Source organism: Pinus tabuliformis, chromosome X (genome assembly GCF_031772625.1).
Source record: "Pinus tabuliformis cultivar Carrire ecotype Pingquan chromosome X, CPIR1, whole genome shotgun sequence".
In the NCBI taxonomy this organism is placed as follows: Eukaryota; Viridiplantae; Streptophyta; class Pinopsida; order Pinales; family Pinaceae; genus Pinus; species Pinus tabuliformis.
The window spans coordinates 91,908,444-91,930,640 of NC_142308.1; the positions used below are offsets into that span (position 1 = coordinate 91,908,444).

General features: G+C 38.0%; 1 protein-coding gene across 3 annotated transcripts in view; it reads left to right on the forward strand.

Annotated features, from left to right (window-relative positions):
• The window catches only part of LOC149138545 (putative tRNA pseudouridine synthase), a 320,977-nt gene extending 307,725 nt beyond the window's left edge, over positions 1–13,252 (forward strand). For all 3 annotated transcript variants that reach the window (XM_089449525.1, XM_089449523.1, XM_089449524.1), the window contains one exon: positions 12,447–13,252. In XM_089449525.1, the coding sequence (XP_089305651.1) occupies positions 12,447–12,857 (411 nt within the window). In that variant the 3' untranslated portion in view covers positions 12,858–13,252. The remainder of the gene's footprint in view (positions 1–12,446) is intronic.
• The last annotated feature ends 8,945 nt before the right edge of the window (positions 13,253–22,197 follow it).

Here is a 22,197-nt window from a genome sequence, read left to right on the forward strand (position 1 = left end):
TCTCATGTGCCTTGGCCTCTCCACCAAATTTCATGGCTAGAGCACATCCGATGCTACCAAACATCAACAAAGAGGAGGACTTCTCACTTAAATTAAGCATTCTAGATTAAAAGCAACCAAGATAATTGTATCCAAATCTAGTGTAGTTGTATTTCATATTAACACATCTCATGGTTTTACTTGCAATTGGTCATTTTACTTGTCATTGTTGAATTGAATACTTTGTTTTGGCAAGCATTATTCCATCTTAATTTTTGCAAGTAGAATACTAATTGTTTTCCTTTTGCAAGATATCCTTCCATGAATTGATTTAGCGATTGATTATATATATTTGAAAGCATCGTTATATCATGTATCGATTATTTTATTGTGCTAACATGTTCTTGTTCGCTTTCAGCATTACTTGTGCTTTTATTTGAAAGCATTCCATTTATATTAAGCAAATATCTTTCATTTTTTGAGCAATATTTTAAAAGACATTGGTATTTCATATGCTTATGCTTATCTCACATGTTGATGGTTGTTAATGGTTATTTCATTTCATATTGCTCACATCATATTTGTGTGCAATCATAAGAAAGTAATCCACTTCACTTTAACATTCTCCTAGAAAACTCCCATCATATAACTTTTCATTTAGGGACTACCCCCTTTTGCTAACCTAGGAGATAGCTTAGACGAAGAGAGTTGGGAATAGGTGATAGCCCCTTCTCTTGGTTCCTTGCCACCAACCACACTTTGTGGGGTTAAAGGCTTTTCTCACTAACTGTTAGCTATGCGTGAGACGGAAAGCGTAACACTTGTAAAGCAAGAAAACCCTATCATTTGAGTCTCTCCTCTGAATGGGCTCTAGAAATCACTATCTATCCAATCATTGAGTTATCATTCACAGTGATTTCCCTCATACAGGGACCCCTCCCATCGGTGAAAGTCCGTAAAGAGTAGGGGACATCCACTGAGGTGATAGTGACTCCTTGCCCCATTGTTGCCACTTGATCTAGTAATAGTCCCATAGGAACCCCCGCTAAATTGAGCGGTAACAAGTTGAACTTGTGCTTACTTGGGGGATCAAGTAACCAAGTTGCCAAGCATCATCACAAGCTAAAAAGGTATGGTATGGTATCTTTGGTTTGTTTTTGTTGCAATAAAATAGGTCATAAGGCTAGGAATTGTTGGCACTCTAAAAGGCCAAGCTGCCCATGTAGAAATTATTGCTAGTACTATAGATTAATTGGACAATTGAAGGCCAAATGTTGTAGACTTCATTTAAAACTTCATCCCAAGAACTGAACAACCAAGAAATAATCTTTGAGAGTCAAGGTCAAGGGGAAATAGGAGTTGCTTGCATATGCAGCCCAAGGAGCAATTATTGTTTAGTGACCTATTGACCTATTGTAGCTTAACTCTAGGCATGAGATGGTCGGCACGCTCATGCCAAATGCAGCCCCTATTCAGCCCTTATCTTCCATCCTATGACAGAGGCACCCTTTCTTGGAAATCTGTTGGAGATTGCTTAATGGAAGTAGAGGAGGTAGTCATGCAAATGCAAAGAAGAAGAAGATAGAAGGGAGTCGAAGATTTGGGGGACCAAAAGCTTGCAAATAGGGAGATGTGATCCAAATTGGATCCTAATAAAATTTATTATCTAAACATTGTAATAAGAATTTCATTGTTTTCGCAAAGTTTAGTGAATGGTTAAAAAATCCTTCCGACTTAATGAACCATTGTGATGGTTGGCCTTCCAAAGCAGCCTATTAAATATGAAGCATATGGAGAAGAAGGGCACTCAACGGAAGAGAGGAGAGCTTGAGAGGAAATGAAGAAGCGTGGCAGTAGCAAAACATGAAGGACTCAGATGTAGAAGCTTGTTCAAAGGTTGTCTCTAAGCCAAAGCCATCTGCAATTTTTCCAATGAGTCAAAATACATGAAACTGCGTAAGTCACTTTTCATAACAATTTCCTTGGCCTAATAAATTTCCCATCAAATGTTGCTCTTCCCATTTGGGTTTCTAGGGTAAAAAATTATATGGTGCATCTAGTAGTTGTGCGCTTGTTTGGATTGGTCTATTTATGTGTGTATATATTTCCATGCAAATGCCATTCATGGATTTATTGTATTGCTGAGGTTGAATCAGTACAAACAAGCACAGAGCATCCATTTATTTGTCCAATCCAGTAATTTGTAAAACACGGCAACAACCATGCACTTGAGGACTTTTTCTACAACCAAATATGAGTTTACATGAATCACTGTCCTTTCGACATTTCATTTCCCAGCACATTGGCTTAAAAGTGTGTAAACAGTGCTTAGCTACGGCGCTTAATGAAATTACTGGTTTGTGTGAAAATTTCTTAATAGAAATCCTACTACAGTGATTAATATTCTTTCTTCTACTTATTATCTCATAAATAAGTTATCCACAATATTCTTACGGCAAATATCGAAATATATTCTACTGCAGCGTGCACAATTAAAACATTGCAGAAAGTAAATGTAAGGGAAAATACTGGCAAATACAATCACAATGACAGTTATTTTTGGACAATCGTCCTCGGAAAAACCCAATGTGGGAAAACCGGTGCAACAGATGAGGGTTTTATTATTCTTCAGCAAATTCTCATGTACAAATTACAGACAACAAGATAGGAATGAGAAATTTTACACACTTCTTGACCAAGTTCTACCCTAGGTGAAGCACTTCTTCTTCCTCGGAATCCTTTTGATCCTCTTTGCGTCAAACTGCTCTCTTGCTCAGCGTCAAGCTACCCACACAAGCTCTGCGTCAAACTGCCTCTACGTTGCATCTTTTTGCATCACCTTGTTTTTGCTATGCGTCTTGCTACCTTGCACTCTCTAAATATGTTGATGTCCTCTCTTCCTTTCTCACTTGCAACTCTCCCTTTGATTCGATTTTCTCTTGCCGAACTTCGACTAGTGAGAAAATCGATCTTACTCGGGTAACTAAGTATCTCCCTCTGGTGTTTCTCCAAGTGCCCATCAAGTCTTCTCTTATAATCCTCTCGTTGTTCAATCAACGACCTAGATTAGATTCTAATAAATGGTTAGGATCATTTGACTTGATCTTTGCCTTCTTCTAGAAGTTCCACCCACAATTTAGATTAATACCCATTAATTATTTTAATTTCCTAAGTTTAGACTTAGGGTCCCATTAAAAATAATTGATTATTTTAATAAAATTGTTTCTGGGTGGAATTTCCCAAAACGATTTATGGATATTGGAGAATGCATGTGTCTAAGCCTTCCTGCAAATTTTGAGGCATAGAGCACATTCGATGCTACCCCAAATCAACAGTTTGTATACCAACACTTTCAATAATTTATTAATTAGTTTTACATGATGGTGGGTTCCAATCTAGCTAGTGGCTTGGCTTCATTTGTAGGAATTTATAGGGAAGTTCCTTAGCTAGAATACCAAAGGACACTGCTCACAAACAGATCACAGATCAATACACCAGTATTCTTGACGTGGTTAAAACTCTCAAAGAGGGAAACAGTCCACGGCTTGAGCCAATGCGGCCACTTCAAGAAATTTATTAATATAAAAGAAAGAAAATTTACATAAGTTTCTCTCATGAACGGTCACCTAACAAATGACCCTCCATGCTCTTTAAATAGAGATCATGGACCAATCGGGTGTTAAGCCACAGATCAAGTCTCGGTAATACCGATGAGAGAATGAACTGTCGGATCACTTCATGTCTAGAACATATCGTGACCATCGGATTGTAAGTTACAAAAAGTACATACTAAAGAAACACACTTTACCTAACTATACACTAGACCAAGTTATACTTAATTATTTCCTATGTATCGGAATATCCTAACATCCCCCCTTAAGAACAACTTGGGATAGGATTGAAGGATGTACAAAGATGACACAATAGGAGAAGGAAGGAGGAATTAGAGCCTATCCTCCTTTAGTGACAACTTCCTGAACTCCAACCATAAATCGAAGTTTAGTAAACTTCGCTTCTGTGAGAGCCTTTGTAAAGATGTTTGCAACTTCATCATCGATTGAACAATAGTGCACTTCAAGAACATGGTCATGAATGAGCTTTCTGATGAAGTGCATGTGTAGTTCAATGTGTTTGTTGCGTTGATGTTGGACTGGATCTTTTCATAGTTTAATGGCACTTTGATTATTACACCAAAGTGTAGTCAGATGTTGCTGCTGAAAACCAAACTTTGACAGGATCTGACGAAGCCACAGGGCTTCCTTACTAGCTTCAACAACGCCACGATACTCTGCTTCTACTGAAGAAAGAGAAATGGCACTTCGTTTCTTGCAAGCCCATGTAATAGGTCCAGAACCAAGAGTGAAGATATAATCTGCACTAGACTTCCGATCATGAAGGTCACCAGCCCAATCAAAATCAGTGACACCAACCAATAGAGGAGATCCTTCTGCACTGTAATGAATCCCAAACTGAATTGTACCTCGAACATAATGAAGTATTCTTTTAGCTACTTTCCAATGACTTTCATGTGGGTATTGCATAAACCGAGCAACAAGGCCAACAGTAAAGAAAAGGTCAAGACGAGTATGGGTCAGATATAAAAGTTTTCCAACAAGCTAACAGTATAAGGTTGCATTGTTGAAATTTCTAAGTCGCACTATCTGGTTTATTTCTCCTACTTGTTTAATTATTGAACAAGTTATTTAACCATATAAACACTGAAATAAACACAATGCAGTCTCAACCATGTATAGATCATCAACTAAAGAAATAGACAAACACACAAGGGACACCGTTATTTTTGGACAATCATCCCTAGAAAAACCCAACTTGGAAAAATCGGTGCAACAGTTCTGAGGGTTTTATTATTAAGCAGATTTTCTTGAGTACAACTGGGTGCCAAACTGGCTCACCCGATAGAGAATCTATCTGGCAGTAATACCTCTCGTCGGAAGCAAATATTCTGAAAGTTTGCTCCACGAAACTCTCTCCAACGCCTTTCTTAGGCTCTGCGTCAGTCCTCCTGGCCTTTGCATCAACCCTCTGATGCTCTGTGCAGCCTTTCTTGCCCTCTACAGCCTCTGTGTCACTCACACAGGCCCTCTGGCCCTCTGCACAGTCATTGCTAGCCTCTGCGTGGCTCCTATTGGCTCTGCGTCTGCCTCTCTGCCTCTGCACTGGTCTTCCGGCACTATCTCTGCCTCTCTGCTATGCATTCACTGCCCCTCGCTGCAACTCTGATCAATGTTTCGGTTTCTCTTAGCAAACCCCGCTCTAGAAAATTGAACTCACTGATCAATATGGTGTATTTCCAACTAACGCTCAAGCGTCCTTGTATGCTTTTTCTGTTGAGTCTTCAACGGTGGAAATTACATCTCTAGTCAACGGCTAAGATTAGATTTGGCTTGATCCATGTCATTTATAACTTTCTAACCTAGTTTTATATTAATACCCATTAATATTTTTATTTTCCCAAGTTTAGACTTAGGAACCCATTAAAAATATTAATTATTTTAATATCTCTCTCACCGGATGGAATTTCCTCAAACCATTTATAGGTCTTGGAGATCTCATGTGCTTTAGCCTCTCCACCAATTTTCATGGCTACAGCACATCTGATGCTACCCCAAATCAACATGCATCAACTTCAGGGGAAGTACAAGTGACTGAAAGTTTGGCTCTATACTAAAAGGGAGAAGGGGCTGGCTTACAGTCTCCCATGTGAAAGTGGCGTAGAAAATCACATGCATATTTGGACTGGGAAAGGCAAATACCTTCTTTGGATTGCAAGACTTGAAAACCAAGAAAATAATGCAAGTGCCCTAAGTCTGTCATTTCAAACTGCGTTTTAAGGCTGGACTTCACATGGTTTATAAGGTTGGGATCACTACCAATAAGGATAAGATCATCAACATAAAGAAAAATAATGATAAGAGACTTACCCACTTTCTTGGTGTAGACAATATTGTCAGAATGACACCTAGAAAAGCCAGTATCTAAAAGAAAGCTATCCATTTTGGCATACCAAGCTTGAGGGGCTTGCTTGAGACCATAAAGGGATTTCTTAAGTCGACATACAAGGCTGGAGTCTGTTTGTATAACTCCAAGAGGTTGTTCCATATGGATTTCTTCATGCAAGTTCCCATGCAAGAAGGCGGATTTAACATCCATCTGATGGACTTCCCATTTGAAAGAGGCAACAAGGGAAAGAACAAGGCAGATAGAGTTCATTTTGGCAATAGGGGAGAAGGTTTCAGTATATCAACGCCTTTAACTTGTGAAAAACCCTTAGCAACAAGACGAGCTTTATGTTTATCAACTTTTCCATCTAGTCCAAACTTGGTTGTGTAAACCCATTTTCATCTAACAAGTTTTCGTCTCTTTGGAAGAGGAACAAGATCCCATGTATCATTTGTCAATAATGAACGATATTCTTCATTCATAGCTGCGTCCTAATCTGGATGGCCTGAAGCTTCTGCAAAGGTGTCAAGATCATAATTCGCTGAAGCTTGAGCCAGTAAAGAAGAGGCTCTATCAAATTGAGAACGTGTACGACATTGATCTATAGGATCACCTACAAGAGCACCTGCTGCATCCTGAGTAGCGTGGACCCATTTTGGAAGCTGAGGAGCTGAAGGAGGATCCCAAGAAGGTGGGGGAGGATTGTCATCCTCGCTGTCATCATTTGAAGAAGGAATATTTTCAGAAGTAGAAGGGATAGAGAGAGGTGGCACATCCGTTGAACTAGGCTCGCAGGCCGATATATTTTCAGCAAACTTTACATCTCTTCTAATGATAACATTTTTGGATTTAGGTTGAAGAAGTCTATATCCTTTGACATCTTTAGAATATCCAACAAAAATACATTTTTCACTCTTAGGTTCTAAGGCTTTATGTTTCTCATCTGGAATATGGGCCCATGCTTCACTTCCAAAAACACGAAAGTGACTTACATCTGGTTTAATTGAGCTCCATGCTTCTTCTGGAGTGATATTCTTTAAAACCTTAGTAGAAGTGTGATTTACTATGTAATTTGCATAGTTAATTGCTTCTGCCCAAAAATTAAGACTAAGTCCTTTATATTGAAGCATACAATTAACCATTTCCTTTAAGGTGCGATTCTTCCTTTCAGCTACACCATTTTGCTGTGGAGTATATGGAACAGTATGTTGCAATTGAATTTCATGCTTAGTACAAAAATTGATGAATTTGTTGTTAACATATTCTCCGCCAGTATCAGATCTTAGCCTAAGAATTTGATGTCCAGATTGTTTCTCAACAAGGGCCTTAAAGGCTAAGAACATTTTAAAGACTTCGCTCTTAAGTTTTAAGAAGTATACCCAAGTGCGTCTAGAGAAATCATCAATGAAAGTTAAGAAATATTTGTAGTCAGAGAATGAAACAACTGGAAGTGGACCACATAAATCACTATGCACAAGCTATAAAGGGGTTGAGGCATGCCAAGAGGCATGTTTTTCAAAACTATCCCGATGATGTTTTTCGAGTACACATCCGGAACAAACACCATCTCTGCAAGATACCATAGCAAGACATGTCACCATATTTTCTTTACATAGATTTTGAAGGGAGTGATGGTTTAAGTGACCAAATCGCTCATGCCAAAGTTTGTTCACTCCATAATTATGAGCAACAAATACCGAGGGAAGAGATGATGACCCAAAGTTGTTAAACTTATACAACCTTGTAGAATCATCAGCAATGTCAATAGCTAAAATCTGTGTAGGATCTCTTAGGTCCTTAATTACAACATCATGAGGTGAAAATTCAACGGTTTTATCTTTACTTGAATGAGTTATCTGATATACAGATAGAAGGTTGCAGAATATGGTAGGAACACATAATACATCATTAAATTGACCATTGTTTAGATGAATAGTTCCAGTCCCTACAACACTAAGAGATCTATCATCACCAGCATAAATATTTTTGGTGTTACAATCATTTAAAGAAGAAAACATGGCTTTGTTTTTTGCCATGTGATAAGAAGCTCCAAAATCAATGAGCCACGCATGAGAATGAGAAGAAGAAGATACATTTAGTGCATAACCAAACCGAGATGCTTGAAAACCACATGCAGAAAGTGTTATTCTTGAAGATGAAGTTGAAGTTGAAGAGTGCTCCAAATGGATGTTATGCTTCTTCATGGCTGCTTCAAAGGCTTCCATCTTCTTAAAGCATTTGGATTCTAACTGGCCATCACGATTACAAAAGTTGCAATGTCTATCAGTCCTCTTCCCTTTGTTTTTATTTGCCTTATCATTTTGTTGAACTGATTTTTCATTTTGAGACTGAAATTGCTTAGGACCCTTGTTTGGTTTAGGACCATTCTTTTTAGGATGCTGCTTCTTAGGATTCTTTGAATTTGGCTGTTGCTGGGCTACTAAGGCTTTCTTAGAAGAATTTACAGTATTAAGAAAACCAAGATGTAAGAGTTTTTCTTGTTCTTTTATCAAAGAATCACAAAAGGAATCAAAAAGGGGGAACTTGCAATCTTTTCCTTGAGAAATAAAGGCTTCTCTAGTAAAATGGAAGGTGGAAACAAACACAGAGTAGGTTAGACCTAACTTAGTAAGAATGGAATAGATAAGGCTACCATCTTCTTTCTTAACCTTAACACCTTCCAAGAGAAGTCTAAGGGTCTTGAACTTGGACAAAAAGTCTTCAATGGAATAAAAATTATTGGGGTCCAACGTAAGCAACTCATTTTCAAGTTGACGGGCTTTAATTTCATTTTTAATTCCAAAAACTTTATTGAGTTGTTTCATTGCTTCATCGGGGGTATCAAATTCTACGATATGGAATCTAAGAGCTGGAGAAATAGACATCCCTATCAACTCACGTGCTTGATCTTGCTTATTTTCCCATTTGGCTTGCTTATCTTCATCTTTAGGTTTAGACTCTTGCCCTGAAGCTATTCTATAAAGACCTTTACTTCTAAGTAAATCCACAATGTAGGATAGCCATTGGAAGTAGTTGGTGCTATCAAGGATAAATAGGCATGGACTTTCCATTTTAAAATAAATTGAAGCTATAAATGTTGAAACTAAGTGTTCCAATGGAAAGATCTTGATTGGAAGTAGTTGGTGCTATCAAGGATAAATAGGCATGGACTTTCCATTTTAAAATAAATTGAAGCTGTAAATGCTGAAACTAAGTGTTCCAATGGAAAGATCTTGAAAAATTAGGCCGATTAAAAAAAATGGTTCTAAAAATGGCTTCTAGATGAAAAAATTATGGTTTTTTGAAGAAAAGTTGTTGAAGATGCCGACGAACTACGTAAATGTTGGAAAGTGAATTATAATGTTATATTTAAAAAAAATCCCCCCCTTTCCAAACTTAATCTAATTAGCTCACTTTAAAAAAAAAGATTACTTTATGTGACCCACTTTTATAAATAAGTGAAAGTCATTTTTACAATGGTACTTTATGAACTATCTACTAAATTGTAACTTAAATAAAAGATAAAGAGACTTTAGAATTATAAGTGACTCATTTTTTATAATGGGTGAGAACATTTTTACCTAAAGTAACTTTAAAACATAAGTTACATGTGTTTTTTGAAAAAGCAACTCAACAAAAAGAAATACTTGAACCCAGACTTCTATTCTCATAAAGTAACTTTGGATCAAGTGAGCTAGTTTAAAAGGTTAGTAATTTTTGAAAAGGAGGAAGGGTTTTTTTTTTTTCACTGAAACTTTGGGGTGCGTGCTTACTTGAAAAACCTTTTTTTTGCCTACAAAACAAAAAGACCACACAACCCAAAATGAACAAGCAAAAGTAATCCAAGCCTTACGGCTTAAATTTAGATTTGACCCGAAACTAAATATTTTTCTCAGTGTTTTTGATTTTCTGAGATCACACTAAGGCGCGGCGGAAAAGAGCATACGCATGGTAAAAATTCTTTCTTTCTGTTTCTGGTTTGCCCAGATCGCACAGAGTCGTGGGACAAAAAGCATACGCGGAAATGAAAGGTATAGATCTGGTAAATAAAAAAAATTATAAAAGACTATAAACCGAAATAAATAGAGAGATAAGTAACTATAACTGCAAATAAAGACTGTATGCCTCCAGATCTTAAAAATGACATAGCTAGGGCTACTGGAAACTTTTTCGCGTGAAATGAAAGGGGTTCCTCACTGGAACAGATGCTCCTAACACAGTAAAGCAGTCCTCACGGCCTGAAAGCGGTCAGAAACAGTAGATCTAGGAAACGACAGTCGGATGCAGTTGTACCGGCTTCGGATTTGGATCAGCAACGGATGCGGCCCTCGAATAGCTCTGATACCATGTAGGAATTTACAGGGTAAGTTCCTCAGATAGAACACCAAAGGACACCGTTCACAAACAGATCACGAATCAATACACCAGCATCCTTGACGTGGTTAAAACCCTCAAAGAGAAAAATAGTCCACGGTCTAAGCCAACGCAGCCACTTCAGGCAATTTATTAATGTAAAAAAAAGAAAATTTACATAAGCTTCTCTCATGAACGGTCACCTAACAAATGACCCTCCATGCTCTTTAAATAGAGATCATGGACCAATCAGGTGTTAAGCGACGGATCAAGTCTCGGTAAATACCGAGGAGGGAATGAACCGTTGGATCACTTCATGTCTAGAACATATCATGGCCGTCAGATTGTAGGTTACAAAAAGTACATACTAAAGAAACACACTTTACCTAACTATACACTAGACCGAGTTATACTTAATTATTTACTATGTGTCGGAATATCCTAACATCATTGCTTGTATAAAAAGCTGTGAATTGAATATGATGTAAACCTATCATACAACACCCATTCTCCCAGTGTTTTGATCATCAGTTGTGATGGTGATGTCCTCATTCTTATGAGCATGGGCATCTACTACAGCGTCCCCTTTTCATTCATATATATATATATATATATATTCTCATTTGTTTTCCTCTGGGTGTAGACAATGTAATGTGAATTCAGTATGCATCTTGGGTATTGTTTGAATGGAGATAATAGATGGTTGGGTGGGAATATTGACCAATGTCTGGTCATGAGCATTCAACTTGAATTAAGTATCCAAACTCTTATTGGTGGAGGATCGTCTTAAAAGCCATATCAGCCTTTGGACAAGACATCTTGCATTATCAGTGGAGTTCTGTTCCTTCAGATACAAGCTTGTTCAAGATAGGAGCAGATGATTCAGAAGCAGGTCTAAAAGGGGATGTAAAGGTCATTGGACAGAAATATCATCCTCCTTACCTAACCCATTCTGCACACATGGGAAGATTACAGTAAGTTAGGAGCTCCAATGATTAAGTGCGTAAGAAAAACTTCAATTTGATGAGCCTAATCCCATGTTTTCTCCTGTGACTTATGTTTCATTTCATATATTGATCTCTGTTCATTTTGCTGAACCTTGTTGACCAAAACCTTTATTCTTCATTATGATAGATATACATTTTGTAACTTTGTCCATGACACTATCAAAAGGAATATAGCCTAGCACTTGCTGCTTCAGCTCTGCCACCCTAACACCCTACTTTTACTCTATCGTGTTTGTAATTTGTCTAGAATAATATGATTTATAGCTTGAAAAATAAATTGATCTCATTTTTAGGGAATTTGCCTCTTGGAAGGACGTAGTTCAGTAGAGACAATGGCTCAACCACTGCTGGTACAACATGTGTGGCCATCTTCACTCTGCAGTGACCACACATTGGGAATTTTGGCTTTAAACCTGAGAATGTATATCTCTTCAAGGAATGATAACTAGAACTAGGTGTTGGATTGGATTGTTTGATCTGTTGTGCTACTAGTACCTAAGTTGCCAGAAACTTCTGGCAGAAGTGCTTGAAAATTTGAAACGCATTTCAGCATTTCTGTTACTGATACACTGGGGTTACACCCTGAAATGTTTCAGGGCCATATTGGATTCTGGAAGTGGTGTTTCAGCATTGCAGGGCTGTTTCAAGCACATTTTGTTTGTGTTTCAGAATTTAGAACATTTTTGGATTTTGTCAGCATTTCAATTGAGATTTTTGGATTTAATGTATACTTGGAAAATAAATTGTTTTATTCTCTATTCTACAATTTTAAATTTAGGATATATTTTATTTAAAGCCTCGGTCCCCACCTCCCTGCATCCTGAAGATTTGAAATATGATGCTTATTGTGGCATGTTCGGTCCTTGTTCCACATTTCACTTATCTGTGCTTTGCAAATCTGTCTCAATTATACCATGGTATATTTTCTTAAATGGGCAATTTGTGCAGTTTTGCCCTAGTTGGGGTTTGTTTATTTGTTACAGCAAGTTAAAGATGAATTGCCTATATAGCTGAATTCATCTGACAAACTTGAACAAGCATATGTTGCTTCAATGTTGTACCTCTGCCTTGCTGTTTTTTGTGAAATTTGATGTTGTCCTGCTTCTATTCAATTCTGAATTACTGATGAAGTTTTGTCATTTGCAGATCCGAAAAATGGTTGGAACAGCAGTTGCTGTTAAGCATGCTTTGCTACCAAAAGATATTATCAAGATTTCATTGTTACGTTATTCTCGCATTGTCCTACCTCTTGCCCCTTGTGAAGTTCTTGTTCTAAGTAGCAATGAGTTTTCACATTCTAACACTTCAGCCTTAAATTTAGAACTCTCCAGGTTGACACAGTCTACTGGAGTACAACATAGAGTAAATGATTTCTATTCAAATGTGTTACTGCCAGAAGTTGCCAAATTTTTGGATCCTTCAAAACCTGTCTGGAGGATATGGTTGGACTACTTAGACCAGTGTAGTATACCAGATGTAGAAATGAATGAATTGAGAAGAGCATGGACCCAATGGCAGGAAAATTCTAATTCTAGACAACAGAAAACAAGTTATTAATTCTAGTTGGAACAAAGCATTGTTCAAAATTATATCTAACAATTTTGGTTCTGGACTGGGATATTCTTTGAAAAAAAATTACAAAATATCATCATACAAATAGATAGAGAATCGCACTACCAAATGAGGTTATCAGTTGGTATATGAACAATATAATTTAATGTAAGAAATCTAATGCATGCATGAACGTAAAATGATTTGAAGAGATGAAGGAAAACATTGAGGATAACCATCCATCATGAACTACCTATATGGTCATCCTTGATGATATTAACTGCATCACAGAGGATGGTGGGGAAAAACTCTTTCGTTTCTTATTCACAAAACCTATATCTCTACTATATAACTGATGTCAATGGAAAACCATTATAAATACAAAGATTCAGAAGTTGCATAACTCACAGTATGCTTTATCTTCATATATTTTTCTTGACAGTGACTAGTTGGATCCTTTATATGAGAGTTTTCTGAGTTTGCCCAAGATTTCCTTTCTCCTACTCTAAAGAATTCAAATGTTCTTAGTGCGATCTATATTAACTTTCCCAATGAGTTGAAATCTATAAAGCATTTATGCACATTTGAATAAAAGAACTATTCAATTAAAGAGCAAAATGGAGGTGTAAGAAAGAACAACTATATTAATGCACGTTCAATTCAATAGAGATTTTTAAGGAGATTTGCAATTTTTCCTTTGGAAATAAAAGAGCTATCTAATCAACTTATGAGATGAGCGGCAAAGTCTCTGATGTCCATATATACATATAGGATTGACATAGTCACAAACCTCAGAAGTAATCATTGCCCAAATACCTAGCCAAAATGATAAAAAGGGTTGACTCAAAGTTAAGTTAAACATTGGACTGAGGTATCAACTACTATTCAACTCGCACATACAGTCAAACCTATTACATATTCATTTGACCATAATAACTATACAACTAAGGTCAACCTAATTCCAACTATAGAATCCTTATATACAATATTATATTATTAGTATTGACAAGTTTTAAGAATATATCACTCGTTCCAATGAAGATAAAATTTATTAAACCAAATGAGCAAGGGCTTAAGGAGTTGAGTTATCTTACATGGCAGCATTAATGCACTTTCCATCATGCATTGTGATTATTTCAACGAAGATAAAATTTATTAAACCCAATGAGCCAAGGAGTTGAGTTGTCTTACATGTCCACTTGCCCTTCTGCACTGTAATTATTCCAATGAAGATGTAATTTATTAAGCCCAGGGCTTAAGGAGTTGAGTTGTCTTACATGTCACTATTAATGCACTTTCCCTTTGGTATGCTTTAGTTATTTGTTGTAATTAGTGTGAACCTGTTTAGTTTAGCCTTACTTCCTTGCTATGTAGTGTCTAAGGAGAATGGTGTTGTAGAAATTAGTAGGGAAAGTTGCTCCCAAGATTTACCATAAGATGTCTTTGCAAGTCTAATTCTTAACCCCTTGTTATCATTGGCATGATGAATATAGTTTTGCTTGTATCGATTTGTTTTAGCATGTTTTACTATTAGAAAATCACTTGCATATGCACAGCATAATTAGCAAAACATGATTATTTAGCACAGATTTTGTTTTGGAGAAATATGCCTCAGAGAGTCTCTTTGGTTAAGTTCCAACACTATGAGGGGTGTATCAATGTTTTCAAAGTCACCTAAAATTTGCATTTAGCCTCATTTGCACTGACTTGGGGCTTTTGAACTTGGGTGTTTGCATTATCACAAGTTTGTTACCTCATTGTTTATCACTTAACCACACTCCCTCGGCCACTTAGTAAATAGTTAGCACCAATGGAGCATAATCAGTGCCAAGTATGACTCATGTGATCAAGAGAACACATGAAAATAAAAGGATCATGTGAGCAAGAGAAAAATGGGTGAGCACTATCTTGAACACTAGGAGTCACCAAGGGTCATTGTGTTTTATCCTTGCACACTTTCATTTGATCATAGTTAGTTTGTTGTACAAATGTCATGAATCTAATACTCAATAATGCATAAAAGGCTTGCATACACATAATATGTACAACAATTATAGGCATAGATCATAATTTTCAAAAGTATTATTATGATGCATTACATAATAACTCCTTATATACTACAAGAAAGATTCCCAATAACCCGAATACAGTCATAAACCATAATCATAAGCCAGTGTACCATAATGACCATTCGTCTCTTGTATATAATAATTGTTACTCATTGCCCATATAGGTTCACTACAAGGCTAACCTACTATGATATATATATCTCATTAGGGCCATAACGTATACAACTACTTTCAGTGGTTGAGTGTAATATTCCTAATGGAAAATAGCAGTAAATAATAGGCATACACTAAGCTACAACAATCAAAATTCACACATGCATGCAGAAATAGTAAACCACAGAATATGAACAAAAAATCCGACTCATTGTTTTATTAATATCAATGCTAGAACTGAGTATGCATAGAGTTGAATGATGGAACCTGGGCTTGCTTTTGGGAACATGCAAAATCCCAGGTGAAAGATGTAGATCCTTAATGCTGGAAATGGCTCAAACTGGTAACTCGCACTACCCAAAAATTATGTTGTTGCTATTGTAGGTGAATTGTGATTTATGCCCTCAAATCTACTCCAAAAATTCTGCAAAATTAGTTGAAGGCTCCTCTCATCCAAATCTACCAAACCCAGAAAATTCTTGGGCTAGTTCCAGCTAACAAGGAAAGCCCCAAAAAGTGTGAATATCCCAAACTGCCTAGCATAGCGCCCTATAGGGAATCACCATTGCATCCAAATCCACCACTAAAAATAGCAAAAAATATCTTGCAAAAATCTCCTCCCGGAAAAGGAAAAAAATCCCAACAAAACTCCAGCTAAATTCACAACCCAAATGTCTACGCAGATTCTACCTAATAACCCCTGCTCAGGCCCTGAAAGAGAAAAAATTGGCCCAACAATATGTCATTGTCTTAGCCCTTAAACTTGGTGCCAACTTTTCCTCCTATCGAGAGAAAATTCCTTGCAAATACTTGGAACCTATAATTAAAGAGTGTTGCTCCAATTAATCAATGAAGTTCTTATGTGCCTAGATAGTGCGAATAACTGAATGAAATCCCTGCAATTATCTCTAATAGAAGTCCTGAAGTAGACACCCCAAGTCCACACTAGGAAGACACTCGAAGGTCTCTGAAATGAGGGTCAGTTTCACTTGAAACTCTTGAGCTAAACAACTTTATTTCTCGTGTTGAACAACCTCCAAGAGAGAGTTCGATCTCAATAAATTAGATGGACAAGATGCAAAAATTGAGCCCCCATGTGCTAGTTGAGGATGTTGGTCGCTTTTTACTTAGTGGGTCCCCTTCTCCATTAATTTGAACTCCCTTTCTTTTTCTCCCTCCTTCCCTTGTGAAAATTCGAAAACTCGAATCCTATTGCAGCAACTGGAAATTATTCTCCTAATTGTTAATTAAATTTAACAATTTTTTATTGTTTCCTATAGCAAACACTGAATAACTCATACTGCAACCTACACAAATAAAACTACAGAAGAATAATTGTTGGAAGAAATGTTAGCACACAAATAAAATAACACAGTGATTTTTGGAACGTCCCTGAAAAAACCCAACCTGGGAAAACCAGTGCAGTAGTGAGGATTTTATTTTGTTATGCAACAATGAAATCTGAGTACATCTATGGATGCTCAATTGGCAATCCAAATAACAAGAAAATCTATGTAAAATATTGAAGGGAATTACCCTTCTCCCATAAGCAAACTCTGGCTCGACTTTCCCTACCAAAACTCAGCCTCTTGGAACTTTGTGTCAGCCTCTGTGCTGCTCTGCATAGCTCGCTAGATGGATTGCCTCAGACTAGGCTCTAATGAAGTCGTTCTTCCTTTGGATGCTGAGGAAATCGTCTCTCCGACCAGCTGGGACTTCTTCCCAGCCTTTGGAACTGAGAACAATTTTTCCTTCCTCCAAATCAAACTACCTCACTGAGGAAATTGCCTTGTCCCTTAGTGCTCCTTCTCTGGGATACTCTGGCCCTCTTACTTCTACCTCTCCGGATCTGGAAAATATTTCCTCCGTATCGTTGTCCCTGCTCCTCACACTGCTTCAATCTCTCTGACTTTTTCTCCAGCAACTGACTGCTACTACTCAGAAACTCAATTTGCCCGGGAAACTGAACTGTGTAGTGTAATTTCCAAGTGCCCATCGACTTCTTATAGTCCTTTGTTGGGACTCCAACAACCAAGATTAAATTTTAATCGATGGCTAGGATTAACTTGAAGTCGATCCGTGTGAGTTTCTAGATCATTCACGCCTTGACTTAATCAATTTTGACTAATTAACCATATTCCCTAAGTTTAGACTTAGAAAATGTTTAAAAGTTGGCTAATAATCATTTCTAAGTGGAATTTCCAGAAATGATTTTTGGGTTTTGGAGATCTCATGTATTCTAGCCTCTCCACAGATTTTCAAGGCTAAAACACATCTGATGCTTCAGAAACTAACATTCCTAGTGTGAATTTCTCAAGGGGGTCGAATTTCTCTTTTTAAGTGGCTGCCACATTCCACTAACAAAATAATTTTTCTTTTTCTCTAATGTTTATTTCCTCCTTTTTTTCCAAAAATTAAGTGAGTGGCTCCTCAACCCACTTTTCCTCAGTTTACACCAAAATTGCAAAAATGAATATTTTACTTAGAAAAATTATTTATTGGGGATATGACAATCTTCCCCACCCAAAAATTGCTTTTCCTCAAGCAATTGTAATGTTGAATATTGTAGAACTTGTTCTCCCTCCGATGTGACATCCTCCTCTGGTAAGTCCTTCCATCGAACCAAGAACTCCCTTATCACCTTGTTCTAGATCTTCCTCTCTCTAACCTCTAAAATAGCCTCTGGTACCAAAACCAAGTGTCCCTCGTCATTCAAGGGCAGTAACTTTGTGGCAGATGTAACTTGTAGTCCCAAGGATTTTTTCAGGCAAGACACATGGAACACATTGTGCTCCTTGCTCCCAAGTGGAAGCTCCAACTCATACACTACATCTTCCATGTGTCCGGTCACCCTATATGGCCCATAGAAGCCAGGCTTAAGCTTCTCAACCCCCTTCAGCTTGAGCATAAATTGTCTATATGGTTGGAGGTGTAAAAATACCAAGTCCCCAACCTAAAAGTGTCTCTCAACTGGGTGTCTGTCTGCATATATTTTATGCTAGATCTGAGTTGTTTGCAGGTTGTCCTTGAGGGCTCTAAGGATATCATGGCTCTTATAGAGTTCTATAATTGTTTTGTTTTGACACCCTTTTTCCACCATTTTCCTCTTCTTCATCATCACTATCAACTCAATAAAGGCAATAAATAATAGATTTTGATAAGGTAATAACTCTTACATGTCTTATTTCTCATATGTGTTAATGTTCCTTATTGTTATATTAAAGAGTGCACTAGCTACATAATTAACATGATTCTGCAACCATTTTGTAAATCTGTAGCTACCTCCATGGTTCGTGGGGTTCTGGTGCGCTAATGAAACAACTAAGAATATGGGTAGTTGAGGATTGATCCCCTCATGGATCTCCTCCTATTCGCTCGAGCCAATTCATCAAAAGGATCGCACAGCAGCACGATCAAAGATACAGGTCAACACGTAGCAGTAAGGAGTCCAAACACAACGCATTTTCTCGATTTTCTTTCTAAATATCAAATTGACGAATAATGATTTTCCTATTTAAGTTTCATATTTGAATTAGGATTAAACATCAGATCCGTAGGCATGAAAGTCTCAACAGATTGAGCACACATTCTATATAAATATGTATTCTTTGTAAACGATAACAGAGAGGAAGTATTAAGTTAATTGTTGAATAAATTGTGAACCAGGCTTTCGCTTTTGCATTAATTTGAAGTTACTTTGTTGATTCGATGCATATGTGATTGTGAATCATACCTACTAGATACGGAGGCCCCTGGAGACAGTCAAGGTTTTAGTTTATGTTTATTTCATTGCTTTGTAATTGCTTTTGTTCAATTACTTTCTGTTATCATTACATTATAGTTTAAATTACTTCATTGTTTTCATTATTTCGCATAAACTCAGTTATCTTGTTAATTATTTCACATTTCGTTTATAGTTACAGTCTTTCATATAGTCTAGTCCTTCAATGCTTTTTCGCTTCATTACATTTAGTCTCTTCATACTTTTCAAAGTTAGAACTTAGATCATTATGCGATTTGTAATTAGGAACTCCCTTCATGCTTTTTAAACTCAGAATTGTATATATTTCATAGAACAAGCTTTTGGATTTTAATACTTTGTTTTCATAGTAGCAAAGTGTTTATATAGATTCATAAATTTAGGATGGATAATGTAAGACATTTTTAGATAATAATCAATTAGATTCAATTTGATAGATTGATCTAACAATAGCTTAACTCTCATTCAATCTAACAATAGCATAACTCTCACTCAATCTCATAATAGCTTAACTCTCATTCAATCCAACAATAGCTTAACTTTCAAATATTGTAGGAATTTAACTCTAATGAAATTCTAGATAAACAATGAAAATCTCAAAACAAACATAACCATCATCTTATTAAATGAAAGAATAGGCTTCTAGCATATATAGTGCACCTACACTTCACAAGTTTACCAACTCTAGATAATTTATGCTTGCAATATAAGAACATTAAATTGACCAAACATTTTGGCGTCGTTGCTCGGGAAGTGCAAAAAGAAGCCTTAAAAAAAAATCGAATAAAAACAAGACATGAATAAGGAAAGAGATTCTAGAGGTAGGTTTGTAGGTCGAGGAAGAAGTTTAATTCCTACATCATCGCTCACTCTACCACGACTTCGTAGTGCCACACCACACACACAAACTCGAATTCCATGTTGGAATTTCTAAGTTTAACCTGTTAGAAATTCTTCATGTACTATCTGGGTTTTTTCTTCCTACTTGTTTAATTACTTAACAAGTTATTTACCATGTAAATACTGAAAATAAACACAAGTACAGTATCAACGTCTACAGGTCATCAACTAAAAGAAAACAAACACCCAAGTGACACCGTTATTTTTGGACCAATGTCCTCGGAAAAACCCAATGCGGGAAAACTGGTGCAGCTATTCAGAGGGTTTTCTTATTATGCAGTGTTCAGAATACAACCAGGGTGCCAGAAATGGCTCACCCAACAGAAAATGCCCTCGGCAGTGGTACCTCTCCTCAGAGACAGATATTCTGGCTGATTAATCACCGGATGAATGATCCCATAGCAACAATTTCAGCTTTCACTACTCTCTGTCACTCTAATAGGGACTGTGTCACCCTACCCGGCTCACCAGCACCCTGTCTGTCCCACGAAAATTTCTCCTAGCGTTGCCTCTTGACCCTTCGTCAACTTTGCTAACCTCTGCATCAGCTTCTGGAGCTTCTGCGTCAGGCCCTAGACCCTCTGCGTCTCACACGTTGGCCTCTCCTGGCTGCCTCTGCGTAGCCTCTAGCTGCCTATGCACAACCTCTCCGGGCTCTGCACTGTCTCTCTGGTACCAACTTTGCCTCTCTGCTATGTATTCACTGCCCCTCATTATTGATCACTGATTCTACTTCTCTTAGCAAACCCCGCTCTAGAGAATAGAATCACTGATCACTCTGGTGTGTTCTCCAATTGACCCTCAAGCCTCCTCTTATACTTTTCTCGTTGGTCCATCAACGGCGAAGATTAAATCTATAATCAACGGCTAAGATTAGGTTTGGCTTGATCCATGTCTTTTGGAACATTCTAACCAGTTTTATATTAATACCGATTAATATTTTATTTTTCCTAACTTTAAACTTAGGAACTTCAAAAAATATTAATTATTTTAATATCTCCCAAACTAGTTAGAATCTGCCCAAACCATTTCTGGGTCTTGAATATCTCACGTGCTTTAGCCTCTCCACCAATTTTCATGGCTAGAGCACATCCAATGCTAGCACAAATCAACACTCCCTCTTAGCGAGGATTGTGCTCTAGTAATACTCCACACTAAGTATCACCCTGATTATCCAACACCAGTGCTTGTGTTGATGCTAGGCCTCCCCGCCCAACATCCTCTGCACTGTTGCATCCTGTACTGCTGCCCACGTCCCTTCCACTGCCACTACTGCATCCGTATGACAGCTCCCTCTGCATCTGTGTTGTTGCTGGTCCATCCTCCCAGCACTTCATCTACATTGCATCTCCCTCTCATCATGTTGCATCGTGCTATTGCATACTACTACTACACTGCAACTCAATCACTGAGAAGTAGGCAACTGATCCACCCAACATCTGACATCCCTGGCAGGCTAGAAACACTCCAAATGCTAAAGCTCCCTCTGCCGCTAACAAGTGCTCCCTCTACTGACCTCTGCGCTGCTGCAACAACTCCCTGCATCTCGCACTGTTGCACACCTCTCTATGCCATCCTACACTGGTGCAACACTCTTGTGCCTCTCGCACTGTTGTAGCCTGCTAGCCTCACGTTGTCCAAGGACTCCTACACTATAGCACTCTTTGTCGCTCCATCTGCATCCGTCTCTACCAACATCCGCCAGTCCTGCTACTCCTCTTCGAGGCTCTCGTAGCAAGGTATAACCCAAGAGGTTGGGTACCTCAAGGATCCTACCCCTCATCACCTGTAATCCACCTGGCTACAGCTCGATGTCTCCCCACTTCTTCTCAAGTGGCACATGAGCACTCATGGCACAATCATCATCCTCCTCGACTTCTTTTTCTGCCCTTGCTGGCGCTGCCTTGGTCTCGGAAGCCTCTCCCTTACTCTTCTTCCTCGGACACTAGTTCACAAAATGACCCATTTCCCCACAATGGAAGCACTTGACTTTGAAGAGGTCCTTCTTCTTCCGCTTCTCTTGCTTTCGCGCAGATGCTAGATCCGCATCCTCTTCTTCCTCCTTAAACCTGATCCCTTTACCGCTACTCCTCGCCTTAATTAGTCGTCTGATCTCTTCTTGACGAAGAGCCCCCACAGTTCTTCCCAGTCTGGAAGCTTCGACCTGCCTAGTATGCTCTAGAAAAATACTTCCCAATCCTCAAAAATTGTGTTCAGTGCGGTCCTCGCCAACATCTCCTCATCCGGCATGGCCCCTATGGAAGTCACTTGGTCACGGATGTCCTTCAATCGACCGAGGAAGATATCTATCTGCTTTCCCTTCTGCATCTTGTATGACCGCAGTTGATCTTCAAGTAACATCTTCCTCTCCACAAAAGTATGTTGGTACAATTTCTTCACGTCCTCCCACATCTCATTTTCCTTTTCCTTTTTGGCAATATGCGGCACCACATGATCCTTGACC